The sequence below is a fragment of the Capricornis sumatraensis genome, chromosome 11, assembly GCF_032405125.1.
Source record: "Capricornis sumatraensis isolate serow.1 chromosome 11, serow.2, whole genome shotgun sequence".
In the NCBI taxonomy this organism is placed as follows: domain Eukaryota; kingdom Metazoa; phylum Chordata; class Mammalia; order Artiodactyla; family Bovidae; genus Capricornis; species Capricornis sumatraensis.
The window spans coordinates 19,804,821-19,817,123 of record NC_091079.1 but is presented as its reverse complement, the minus strand read 5'-3'; the positions used below and the strand labels follow the sequence as shown (position 1 = coordinate 19,817,123).

The 12,303-nt window shown below is 53.6% G+C and overlaps 1 protein-coding gene across 1 annotated transcript in view; it reads right to left on the bottom strand.

Annotated features, from left to right (window-relative positions):
• Nucleotides 1–1,685: 1,685 nt before the first annotated feature.
• ARHGAP39 (Rho GTPase activating protein 39) overlaps nt 1,686–12,303 on the bottom strand; it is a 53,895-nt gene continuing 43,277 nt past the window's right edge. The window contains exons 7-12 of the mRNA XM_068983976.1: nt 6,666–6,758; nt 3,834–3,907; nt 3,265–3,464; nt 2,557–2,648; nt 1,980–2,149; nt 1,686–1,895 (exon numbers count right to left, since the gene is read on the bottom strand). Of these exons, the coding sequence (XP_068840077.1) occupies nt 1,701–1,895; nt 1,980–2,149; nt 2,557–2,648; nt 3,265–3,464; nt 3,834–3,907; nt 6,666–6,758 (824 nt within the window). The 3' untranslated portion in view covers nt 1,686–1,700. The remainder of the gene's footprint in view (nt 1,896–1,979; nt 2,150–2,556; nt 2,649–3,264; nt 3,465–3,833; nt 3,908–6,665; nt 6,759–12,303) is intronic.

The window sequence follows — 12,303 nt, the reverse complement described above, 5'->3', positions numbered from 1 at the left end:
GGTACGTGCAATGTACCCCCGCCCTCAGGAAGCCGGGCCGGCTGGGCAGCCTGCATGTGAGGGTGGCTGCTGTAGGCAGGTGGTGAATAAACACCGCCCAGAAAGCCTATGCCAGCTTGGGCCATACGATAGGTCAGAACCCCGCCTGCCGCCCCCACCCCACCCCCAGGCAATCAAGCAGAGCTTACGGGCTCAAATGGAGTATCTCAGGTGCCTCGCCCCATCCCCTGGAGGTACCTTCCTCTCCTTCCCGAACCCCTCCCCTATTCTCCCTTGACCTTACGTCCATCCGGGTGCCCACACCCGCAACCGACCAACTGCCTTGCTGTCACTGGAAGGAATGGGAGGCGACAGACTCGGAAGTGTCCATACGTACTTTATTCGCACAAAGTGTTTTCATCTCTCGAGTCCATGCGTCAGAGCCAGTCTTTGGCCGGGCTACCGGTACCCAAGCCTCGAGACCACCGTACCCAGGACCTTCTCCCAGGGGGACACCGGGCCTCGGCACGGCTGGGCTTTTTTTTAATAATAAATAAAAACTCAACTCTAAAAAATATATATATATATAAACTGGGGATAAATTAAGTTTTACAACGATTGGAACCCAAAATTCCAAAATGGAAAATGTACAGAGTCTAGGTACCTCCGCCTCCCTATCCTCACCCTGCCCGCGAGCGCTCTGGCCTCGAGGAAGGACAGCCTCTGGTGCCCCTCTGGTTCCCCGTTCTGGGCTCCTGCCCTCTCATCTGCTGCAGGTCTTGGACGGGGATAGGGCAGGATTCGCTTTTTGGTCAAAGCCAAGAAGGTGGAGAAGAAAATGAAGGAATGATAGCAACTTGTCTGCGGAGGATGGGGGAGGACGACTCAGAAATAAATAGCATTTGGGTTAAGACTATGTCATTAGCAAATTTAGTTCTTATATCTTTCGCTCTATTTATATCTCTATACACAGGCGGGTTGAGATGCGGGATAGATTCTGAATTTATAGTTACACGAAGAAAAAATATTCTCGCCCCTCCCCCACCCTGCCCCAAGAATGCCTGCCCAACCCTGCCCCCCACCCCGGAGGACTTTGGCTTGGAGGCTCCTTCCCGCCCAGAGAGCCTACTGGGCTCTGCTCTGGTGGTGGACAGCCCAGAGCCCTGAAGACCCCAAATTCCTGTGCAGTCACCACGCTGGAAGCCACAGGTGGCGGGGGGTAGGGTAGAGGGGCGGGAGGAATTGGGGAGGGTGAGAGTCGAAGACCAGGAAACCCCCAGGGCAGAGAGAGGGCAGAGGAAGGGACGGGCAGCCGGGCTGGGGCTAGGCTGGGACCAGACTGAGCACAGCACCCCAGCAAGACGGCTTGCCCCAGGGAGGGCGGCTTGTGCTCTCGGGCCGGCCGGGAGGGGCAGTGTCACTTGGCTCCAGGAAACAGAAGGCACTTTCTCGCTGCCGACCAGCGGCTGGCGATGGGCGGGGTCGCGCCTAACGAACCAGCCAGAGGCCGGGGGCGGGGCGGAGGCGCCCTTCCCGGCTGCGCCTTCTGGCCGAGGGCCAGGGTGGGGGAGATGGGGGTTCCAGGGCTGGGGCGGGCATGGGCGGAGCCGGCATGCTACCTCCGCGTCTGGGGCATCCCCTCCCCCCTCCCCGCGTGCCCCCCTGCCCAGGCGCACCCGGGCAGGCTCTGTCCCCACCCGCGGTCCTTCCGTGCCCACGCGCTATAGCACGCCCTCCATGAAGCTGGTGTCCAGGTGCTGGATGAGCACGCGCAGGAAGGACATCTCCTTGCGAGTGTTCTCAAAGATGACCCGCGGGTCATCTGAGCGGCAGCGCAGGCAGTTGGGCGCCATCACCATGGCCAGGTTGCTGACGTCCATCTTGGTGATGGCCACATTGGCAGGCTGCACGAACACCTGCGGGGGGAGCGGCGGGTGGGCCCGAGCCGGGAGCGGAGGGGGCGGGAACCAGCGCAGAGGGGGCGGGGTGCCACCGCCTACCTGGAGGAAGCGGATGAGGTAGCACAGCACCAGGCGGTTGATGCAGGGCAGCGCGTGCACCACGGCCACAGCGGCCTCCGGGCTCTCGTAGTGCGCGATGCACTGCTCGTAGAACTCGTGCGGGATCAGGGGCTCCTCCAGCTCCCGGTACCACAGCTTCAGCAGCGACGCTGGGAACGCATCGCGGGGTGTTCAGCCGAGCGGGGCCGTCGGGGACCAGCAGCAGCAAGGGGTGAACCGGGCCGTGGGGGGCGGTGATTGTATGCTGGCACCCAGGGGTCAGGACCAGACTGGAGGTGTCCACACAGCGGTGTGGGCTGCCTGGCTGGAAGCCAGTGGGCTCCCAGTCCTGACCGTCAGGACTGACCCCGAGCGGGGGGACACTGTCCTGAAGGACATGCAAATGTTGTAGAGAGGACTTATCAAGAGGGCTGCACAGCCACTGTGAGCCATGGAGACTGACCAACGGCAGTGGGTCTCTGCACTGGAAACGGACCGGAGGGCTGCCCCTTCTCCATGGGAAGCAGGGAGGGCTGAACCATTTCAGCTGCTCCAGCTGAGGGGGCTGGGGGCTCACCTGGGACGTGGGGGTCCTCCAGGCCTGTAGGCACCTTCCACTGGTCCACCTGCAGCTTCAGAGCATTCACTTCATCGATGTCCCCAGGGACTCTGCCGAGCACATGGCAGGTCTCAGGGAGGAGGAGCTGGGTTTGCTCCAAGTCAGGGCTTCATGACCCCTCTCTGCCCTAACGACCTCCTTCCTATTGGAGGGGAGGTGTGGCTGGGGTCCCCTGCCCCAGGCCCTCATCCTGCTGCTGACTACCCCCATGCAGATCCCTTCCTCAGAATGATCCCTGAGGCTCAGACCCACGTTTCCCCACCTGCCCTGGGCAGGCGAGTCATGACGGCAGGTGACTGGCCGTGTGCCACCCCCATGGGGCAGGGCTATCATCTCCATGCACAGGTGAGGATCCCTTGCTGGGAGTTGCTGCATCTTCCCTGGCCCTGCCCATGGCTGTTGTCCAAGTGCCCTCTGGGGCCCTGGTGGCCATTTCTGAAGGATCACTGTCCCAGACCAGCTCCCCGCCTGGGTTCAGGCATGATGTAGTTCAGGGGGAACAGTCCTATGCCCAGCCTTTCCATTTGCTACAGGGCGCCTCTCTCCGGCATGCTGGCCTCTCGGAAGTGCTCCTGAGGCAGGGACCCAGTGTCCAGTGGCCCTGACTGCCCAAGACTGCTGGAGACACCCAAGGCCCCCACACCCAGGGCCCAGGTTGCAGGGCACCTGAAGATGCCTTCCGTCTGATCGCCGTTGAGTGCGAGCACCTCCTCCGACAGCCGGGTCTGCACCCAGGGCAGCTGCCGATCAGGGTAGCGCTCCTTCTGCATGCTCATGACCTCTTGCAGCGCGCTGCCAAACATGGATGGGCTGAAGACCGCGTTCTTGGCATGTCGGATCTCCTCTACGTTGGGCTTCTTCAGCCCCTGCAAAGGCAGCCCAGCGGTCTGTGCCAGTGTGGCCAAGCACCCAGCCCTCTGTCCCCTGACACCCCTGCAAGGCCTACCCCTGGTTCGCCACCTCTCCTGTGAGCCCCAGGCCTCTGCCTAGCCAGAGCCAGGGTACCCCAACTCCCTGGCCCCCAAGTCAACGCGGCGGCTTCCTGCTGGGCCACCTGTAGCACCAGAAGCTCCAAGTGGCACCCTCTGCCCTGTGAGAGGGTGAAGGGTGAGCCATTCTCTTCACCACCTGCCCCCTTCCCAAGTCTGCAGCCCCATCGCCCGCTGGACTTTGTCTGGGCCTCACCAGCACAGGGTGCCCGCCCACCTCTCCCCGGCAATGCAGGGAGTTCATACCTTCTTGGCCCCGGTCAGGGCTGCCTTCTGCAGCTTGTGGTAACAGTACTTGGCATATGTGCTTATTGCCACCCCTGGAAAAGAATGGTACCAGTTGGCTTGGTGTGGACATGTAAGAGCAGGGGCTGCAGGCCAACCAGTGACTGAGAGGAAGCAGCAAGAGGGGCGAGGAGAGGTGGCTCTTGCAAGAACGTGGGCACCCAGGGCCCTACTCTCCTGGGCTGTGCTTTGAAGTAAACCTATGTGGAAGGGAAGGGGCACTGCTCTCCCCTCCAGAGGAGCCAGACTGCAGAAGCCCTCTACCAACCCACCCAACCCTCCCCCTAGCGAGTAAGGGCAGGCTGGGGGTGCAGTGTTTCCCTGGAGAAGTGGCAGGCCGGATAGGGCAGGGCCTGGGGCACCCCTGAGAAGGGGGATTTCTGTGTGCAGCAGGCCTGTGGGCACTCAGCACCACTGCCCAGGGTCACACAGGACAGAGCTCTAGGCTGGCTGGACTGCAGGCCTTCTTGTATCTCTGATTCCAGCAGGAGGCCCTGGGCAGCCCAGGGAGAGGCCTTAGCCCGCAGGGTCCATGCCCACGTGGCTGAAGGCTGCCTGGGTGGGAGTCAGGGAGAGGGAGGCACAGGGCCTGGCTCATGTAGGAGGGGGATAGTGTGGAGTGGATGCCCCAAGTCCTGAACCTGGGTTTTGCTGGGAGGGCAACGCTGGGGAAGAACCACTCAGGGCTCTGCCCGAGGACTGAAGGTGATGGGAGGACGGGTCTTTTTTCTCAAGGAGGGAGGCTTTCTAACTAGTGGTCATGGAGGGTGGCAATCCAAGAGCAAGGCCCCGAGCACCTTGGCCAGGGGTCTTTCCAGATTTGAGGGGAGAGGGGCTAGGAGAAGACCTAGTCCAAGGAGGGTCTGAAATGTGGGCACATCTTTCCTGGCCCAGGCAGGCAAGGGAAGGAGCAACAGGACAGAGGAGCCACCTGGGCCGGGCTGTCCTGGGCCACGGACAGGGGCTGAACTATGTGCCTCCAGGCTCAGGTCAGGCCCCTTCCCTGTAAGACTCTGTCTCTGCTGAGTGCCACCTGCCTATGGGCCTCTGGACCCAAGCCTCAAATCCAAACACAGAGTCTTTTTCAAAGGAAGCAGTTTCTTGAGATGTCTGAGGATGTGGGGCTCCTTGAACCTCAATGTGAAGAACACAAACATGTCTCATCCATGAAAACCTCTTCATTTCTAGTTATCACAGAACAGTTGTCATAACTGGTGACGGAGTTCTATTTTACAGGAACCAGAATGAAAACAAATGTTTCTTCTAGATGTTTAAACCCTGAAGAATCTATTTCAGGTCCCTGGGGACCCACAGACCCCTGGCAGAGATCCTAGCTGCTGCCTCCCATTAGCCCACTTGGGACACAGCGCTTGGAACCTTCCACCCCTGGCCCATGTGGCCCACATGGGCAAGCTCTGGGCTCAGGGAGAAGGGATGGCGCTCAAGCAAAAGCAACCTGGGCTGCACCCTGAGCACTGGGAGCACTTGGCAGCAGCACTCCCTTTCCCCGTCCTGGGTGCAAGCTCCCTCTCCCTTGGGTGACTGCTTCTGTCCCTGGGCCTGAGGCCCATGGGCAGAATTGCCCTGACCTCCTGCCACAGGGTCTCATGGGGCTTCCTGCACCTCTCCCCTACTGTTGGTGGTGCAGCCTTTCCCGGCCTGATTCCCTATCTGTAGGATGGTGACGGGTGCCCATTAAGGGCCGACCTCAGAATCTGGCAGAGTGAGTACTCAGCTGAGAGCCACTACTGCTGGAGTCCCAGGGCATATCCTCCTGGGCCAAGACTATGGGGTGTTTGCTGAGTGCCCAGAGCCCCGCCCAGGGAACCCTCTGGTGGTGTGGGGACCCTGCTGTGAGCCCAGGGAACCCTCTGGCGGTGTGGGGGACTCTGCTCTGAGCCCCGCATCCAGAGGCTGACAAAGCAGTTCTCCCAGAGCCTTGCTGCTGTGCCAGGGCCCAGGCCATGCACCTCAAAGGCCATCAAGTGTGGCCAGAACCTGCTGCCTCTTGGCATGTGCTCTGCAGGGTCCCAAGGGTCTGGCTCCCTTCTCTGACCCACTCAGGGCTCCAATCACCCCCAACCCCGCTCATAGCTGCCCTGTTCTTGTGGACTGACTTGGGCAGGAGTTCAGAACCCCACCTGCTCCTACCCCCGACAACAGTGGCCCAAGGGTGCCCTGGAATCCCAGATGGGAGCTGCCCCCTTTCTCCTGGCACAGGCAGCAGACAGCCAGGCACTTCCCAGAGGAAGAAGAGTGGGGCAAGTGTGGGTAACTAGGTGTAGGCAGGCTGGGATCTAGTCCCAGGATCTTGGTGCCAAGAGGGGCAGTTCACGGCACAGCAATGCACCACTGGCTCTCCTGGTCGGGGAGGCACAGCCTTGAGCTAACAAGGCTTCCCTGGAGCTTGGGCTGGGATGGGGTTTCTGAGCCAGGGCCCAAGAGAACGGAAGGGATGGGAATGCTGGGGGAGGGAGGCTGAGGAACTGAGGCCCGGCTTGGCCCCCAGGGCACTCCCGCACCAGGGGCCGCCTCCAGCAGGCCCCTCCACACTGTGCGCCCAGCATGCATACCGGAGAGTGTCCTGAGCACCTCGGAAGCCAAGAGAGGGCGGTGCGACCTCTCCCAGGAAGCCCTGTTGACAAGCAGGCTTCTGTCCCCTCTGGAGGAGGCCTGGCAGTTAGTGCCCCCCCGCGCCCCAGCCCGGAAGTGGTTAGAGAGAGGGGGCCAGGCGGCCGAGCCGGAGAGCAGAGCTGTGCAGCGCAGCGCCCGGGGCTGCGGGAGAGGCCCTACCATCCGGCTCCTCAACATAAGGCTTGGGTTTCTTTCTCAACTTGGACTTCTTCTTAGTGTTCCTTTCCAGGAGCGCTTTCATGTGCTGGGTCACTGAGGAGCAAACAGAGGGTGAGGCCACAGAGCACAGAGGAACGCGAGCCCACATGGCCCCACGCGGGGCTGACCCCGGGCGGCTGAGGGGTGACGGCCCAGCCTGCGGGGCTCCTTGAGGTGGAAGGCGAGTGTCCTGCTCACACTCCCGGGACAGGGGTGGGTATGAGGGCCTGTCCAGGCCACGTGGCTGGGGAGGCGCCAGCAAGACGCCTGCGGGCAGTGGGGAGGGACTGTGGTCAGCTCCTGACCCTCTGGCCGACAGGAGGCCCCAGGCCAGCAGTGGGGTTCCTACATGGCTGAGGGGGCGCTCAGAGCAAGAGGTGGGGGCCCGGCTCCCCTCTCTGGCCAGTCGGGGCGCCTCCCACTTGGCACCGCTGACGCAGCCCCTCCTCCCCCGTCCAACGCTCCAGAAGGAAGTTGGGGTGCATGGTCCACACTGAGGTGGGCGCTACCTCCCATCACGGTGGACCCTCTTACCTACATAAACTATTTGTAAGTCTTCTGGATGGGGAAGCTGTTATTTACCTAATTACACTTTGGGCTATAATCCAACATGCTTTATTCTGCTGTTCAGTGCTCCAGCTTTGGCCCCGGAAGCTGTGTTTTCTAACACAGCCCTGTGTCAACCCTCATCCCTTCCAGCACTTCCTCCCCTCAACGGACATCAGTGTGAGCAAACTCTGGAAGACGGTGAAGGGCAGGGAAGCCTGGCGTGCGTGCTGCAGTCCGTGGGGTCACAAAGAGTCGGACACGACTTAGCAACCAAACAACAATATGTACCTTCCCAACCCCAGCCTTAGAATCAGTTGCTTCTCCAAAGAGCTCTGGTTCCTTCTCACGGAAAAGGCTAGAGACCAACAGCTGTCGGTCAGCTGTGCTCACTTCTACGGGGTGGCACTGCCCTCGCTGACAGGGCTTGGGCAGATAAACAGGTAGCTAGGTGGGAGAGGCTGCCTTCTCTTCTCAGTTCAGAGTTTTTGTCAGGAATGGAATGCTGGATATTGTCAAATGCTTTTTTCTCCACTTACATGCTCATATGATTTTTTTTATTCTGCTAATATGACAAATCACACTTTTTAGAATGTTAAACCAACTTTTCCTTTCTTAGATAAACCCCACATACTCAAGATGCATTATTGTTTTAATATATTATTGAATTCAATTAGCTAAAAATACTGTTAAGTTTTTGTACTATGTTCATGAGGGATACTATCTGTGCTTTTTTTTCAAATTTTTGGTAATGTTCTTTTCTAATTTTGATACAGAGAGAACTAGGAGATAGTCCTTCCACTTCTGTTTTCTGAGTTGGTAAAGAATTGCTACACAAGCAAGCATTTGATAATTCTCTAGTGAGGTCATTTGGGCCTGGCATTTTCTTTGCGGGAGAGTTTTAAAGTCCTAATTTAATTTCTTTAGTAGATATATGATTTTTCTGGTTATCTATTTCTTACTGAGTGATCTTTGGTAGTCTGTGTTCTTAGAGGAATTTGTCCATTTCCTCTAAATTGTCAAATTGACTGACATATAAGTTGTTCACAGTATTTTCTCATTATCCTTTCAACATCTGTTGAATCTGTAGTGATATCATCTCTCATTCTTGATACTGGTAATTTATGTCTTTTTGTCCTTGTTAGTCCGTATAGAGGTTTGTTCATTTTGTTGACCTTCTCAAGTAATCAGGATTTTGTTTCACTGATTTTCCACATTGTTTTTTCTGTTTTCTCTTTCATTGGTTTCTACTCTAATCATCATTTCCTTTCTTCTCCTTACTTTTGGCATAATTTCCTCTCTCTCTTTTCTAAAGTTTCTCAATGTAGGAGCTACAAGATTTGAGATATTTCCTAGTACAGACATTAGGTGCTGTAAGTTTCCCTCTAATGACTGCTTTAGCTCCATCACACTAATTTTAACATGTTTTGTTTCTATTTTCTTTCAGTTCAAAATACTTTCTATATTCTCTTTTCATTTTTATTTGACCCATGAATTGTTCAGTATCATGTTTAGTTTCCAAATACTCAAGGATTCTCCAGATATATTTGTGCTGCTGATTGTCAGTTTAATTCCATTGTGGTTAGAGGACACATTCTTTGACTTACATTCTTTAACTTTATATTGAGACTTGCTTCATGACTCAGGATATGGATTATTTTTACAAAGTGGCTGACATTTGAGTCCAGATGCTCTAGGCTTCTCTGGTGGTTCACATATTTACAGAATCTCCCTGCAATGTAGGAGACCTGGGTTCAATCCCTGGATTGGGAAGATCCCCTGGAGAAGGCAATGGCCACCCATTCTAGTATTCTTGCCTGGAGAATCCCATGGACAGAGGAGCCTGGCGGGCTACTGTCCATAGGGTTCCAAAGAGTCGGACATGACTGAGCAAATAACACACCTGCTCTGGGATCCAGAGTCTTAAACTTTGCGTGCTTTGTTTCTTAACCAGACCTTCAACTCGTCCCTCTGTTTTCAGTCCCATGGTCACTCCCACCTTCATACCATTGCTGGAGGATGCTTGCCCCTACTGCTGAACTTTTCAGGGTTTGCCAACTGCTTCAACTTTTCAGCTTCCCCACCACCTGCTTGGGATCCATGTTTCTTGGTCTGCCAAGTGAGTTTCCAGCCACTTGTCCATTTGCTTTTCAGCTTCCAAAACATGATTGGTTTTCCTCTTCCCTTGTCTTTGTCCTGGTGGGTTTTAGTACTTTTATTATAATACAATATACATACCATAAAACTTGCCACTCTAACACCTTCGATTGCACAGTTCAGGTTATTAATCACATTCGTGTCACTGTGTCATCACCACCGCCCACCTCCAGTGCTTCTTCCCCAAGTGAAAACTACGACTCAAACAACTCTCCATTTCTCCTTCCTTATAACCCACGGCACCCCCGTGCTGTCTCTCTGAATTTGACTGCTCCAGGGACACTAGTGGTAGTGGCGCTAGTGGTAAAGAATCCACCTGAAATGCAGGAGATTCAGATTCGGTCTCTGGGTTGGGAACAGCCCCTGGAGTAGGAAATGGCAACCCACTCCAGTGTTCTTGACTGGAAAATTCCATGGACAGAGGAGCCTACAGTCCACGGGGTCGCTAAGAGTCAGACACGACTGAGCAACCGAACACACGCTGGGAAGGACCTCATGGGTAGATTCATATAATATTTATCTTTTGGGGTCTGGCTTAATTCACTCAGCCTAATGTTTTCAAGGTTCATCTGTATCGTAACCTGTGCCAGAATTTCCTTCCCTATTTAAACTGAGGAAGGTTTTCTTCTCTCTCCTTGCTATTCTTTGGAACTCTGCATTCAAATGGGTGTATCTTTCCTTTTCTCCTTTGCTTTTCGCTTCTCTTTTTCACAGCTTTTTGTAAGGCCTCCTCAGACAGCCATTTTGCTTTTTTGCATTTATTTTTCTTGGGTATGGACTTGCTCCCTGTCTCCTGTACAATGTCACGAACCTCCGTCCATAGTTCATCATAGACAGGAAAGCCTTCCTCAGTGATCAGTGCAAAGAAATAGAGGAAAATAATAGAATGGGAAAAACTAGAGATCTCTTCAAGAAAATTAGAGATACCAAGGGAACATTTCATGCAGTGATGGGCTCAATAAAGGACAGAAATAGTATGGACCTAACAGAAGCAGAAGATATTAAGAAGAGGTGGCAAGAATACACAGAAGAACTGTACAAAAAATATCTCCATGACCCAGATAATCACAATGGTGTGATCACTCACCTAGAGCCAGACATCCTGGAATGTGAAGTTAAGTGGGCCTTAGTGACAAGTCAAGTGACATCACTACCAACAAAGCTAATGGAGGTGATGGAATTCCAGTTCAACTATTTCAAATCCTAAAAGATGATGCTGTGAAAGTGCTGCACTCAATATGTCAGCAAATTTGGAAAACTCAGCAGTGGCCATGGGACTGGAAAAGGTCAGTTTTCATTCCAATCCCAAAAAAAGGCAATGCCAAAGAATGTTCAAACTACCACACAACTGCAGTCATCTCACACACTAGCAAAGTGATGCTCAAAATTCTCCAACCCAGGCTTAAGCAATATGTGAACCGTGAACTTCCAGACGTTCAAGCTGGTTTTTAGAAAAGGCAGAGGAACCAGATATCAAATTGCCAACATCCGCTGGATCACTGAAAAAGCAAGAGAGTTCCAGAAAAACATCTATTTCTGATTTATTGACTATGCCAAAGCCTTTGACTGTCTGGATCACAACAAACTGTGGAAAATTCTGAAAAAGATGGGAATACCAGACCACCTGACCTACCTCCTGAGAAATCTGTATGCAGGTCAGGAAGCAACAGTTAGAACTGGACATGGAACAAGAGACTGGTTCCAAATAGGAAAAGGAGTACGTCAAGGCTGTATATTGTCACCCTGCTCATTTAACTTACATGAAGAGTACACCATGAGAAACGCTGGGCTGGATGAATCACAAGCTGGAATCAAGACTGCTGGGAGAAATATCAATTACCTCAGATATGCAGATGATGCCACCCTTATGGCAGAAAGTGAAGAAGAACTAAAGAGCCTCTTGATGAAAGTGAAAGGAGAGTGAAAGAGTTGGCTTAAAGCTCAACATTCAGAAAACTAAGATCATGGCATCCAATCCCATCACTTCATGGGAAATAGATGGGGAAAGAGTGTCAGACTTTATTTTGGGGAGCTCCAAAATCACTGCAGATGGTGACTGCAGCCATGAAATTAAAAGATGCTTACTCCTTGGAAGGAAAGTTATGATCAACCTAGACAACATATTCAAAAGCAGAGACATTACTTTGCCAACAAAGGTCCGTCTAGTCAAGGCTATTGGTTTTTCCAGTAGTCATGTATGGATGTGAGAGTTGGACTGTAAAGAAAGCTGAGTGCTGAAGAATTGATGCTTCTGAACTGTGGTGTTGGAGAAGACTCCTGAGAGTCCCTTGGACTGCAAGGAGATTCAACCAGTCCATCCTAAAGGAGATCAGTCCTGGGTGTTCACTGGAAGGATTGATGTTGAAGCTGAAACTCCAATACTTTGGCCACCTGATACGAAGAGCTGACTCATTTGAAAAGACCCTGATTCGGGGAAAGATTGAGGGCAAGAGGAGAAGGGGATTACAGAGGATGAGATGGTTGGATGGCATCACTGACTCAACGGACATGAGTCTGCGTAGACTCTGAAAGTTGGCGATGGACAGGGAGGCCTGGCGTGCTGCTGCTCATGGGGTCGCAAAGAGTCGGACACAACTGAGCGACTAAACTGAACTGAACTCATTTAGGCTGAATAATATTCCACTGTATGTACAGATGACATTCTACTTTGTTCATCCATCAATGGATACCTGGGTGGTTTCTACCTCTTGGCTGTTGTGAACATGGTGCTATGAACACAGGTGTGCAAATATCTATTCACGTCTCTGCTTTCAATTATTTCGGGTATATGCTCACAAGTGGAATTGTGGGGTCCTATACTAATTATATTTTTATCTTTTGAGGAATTGCCATTCAATTTTCCATAGTGACTGCAGTATTTCACATTTCCTTGTGA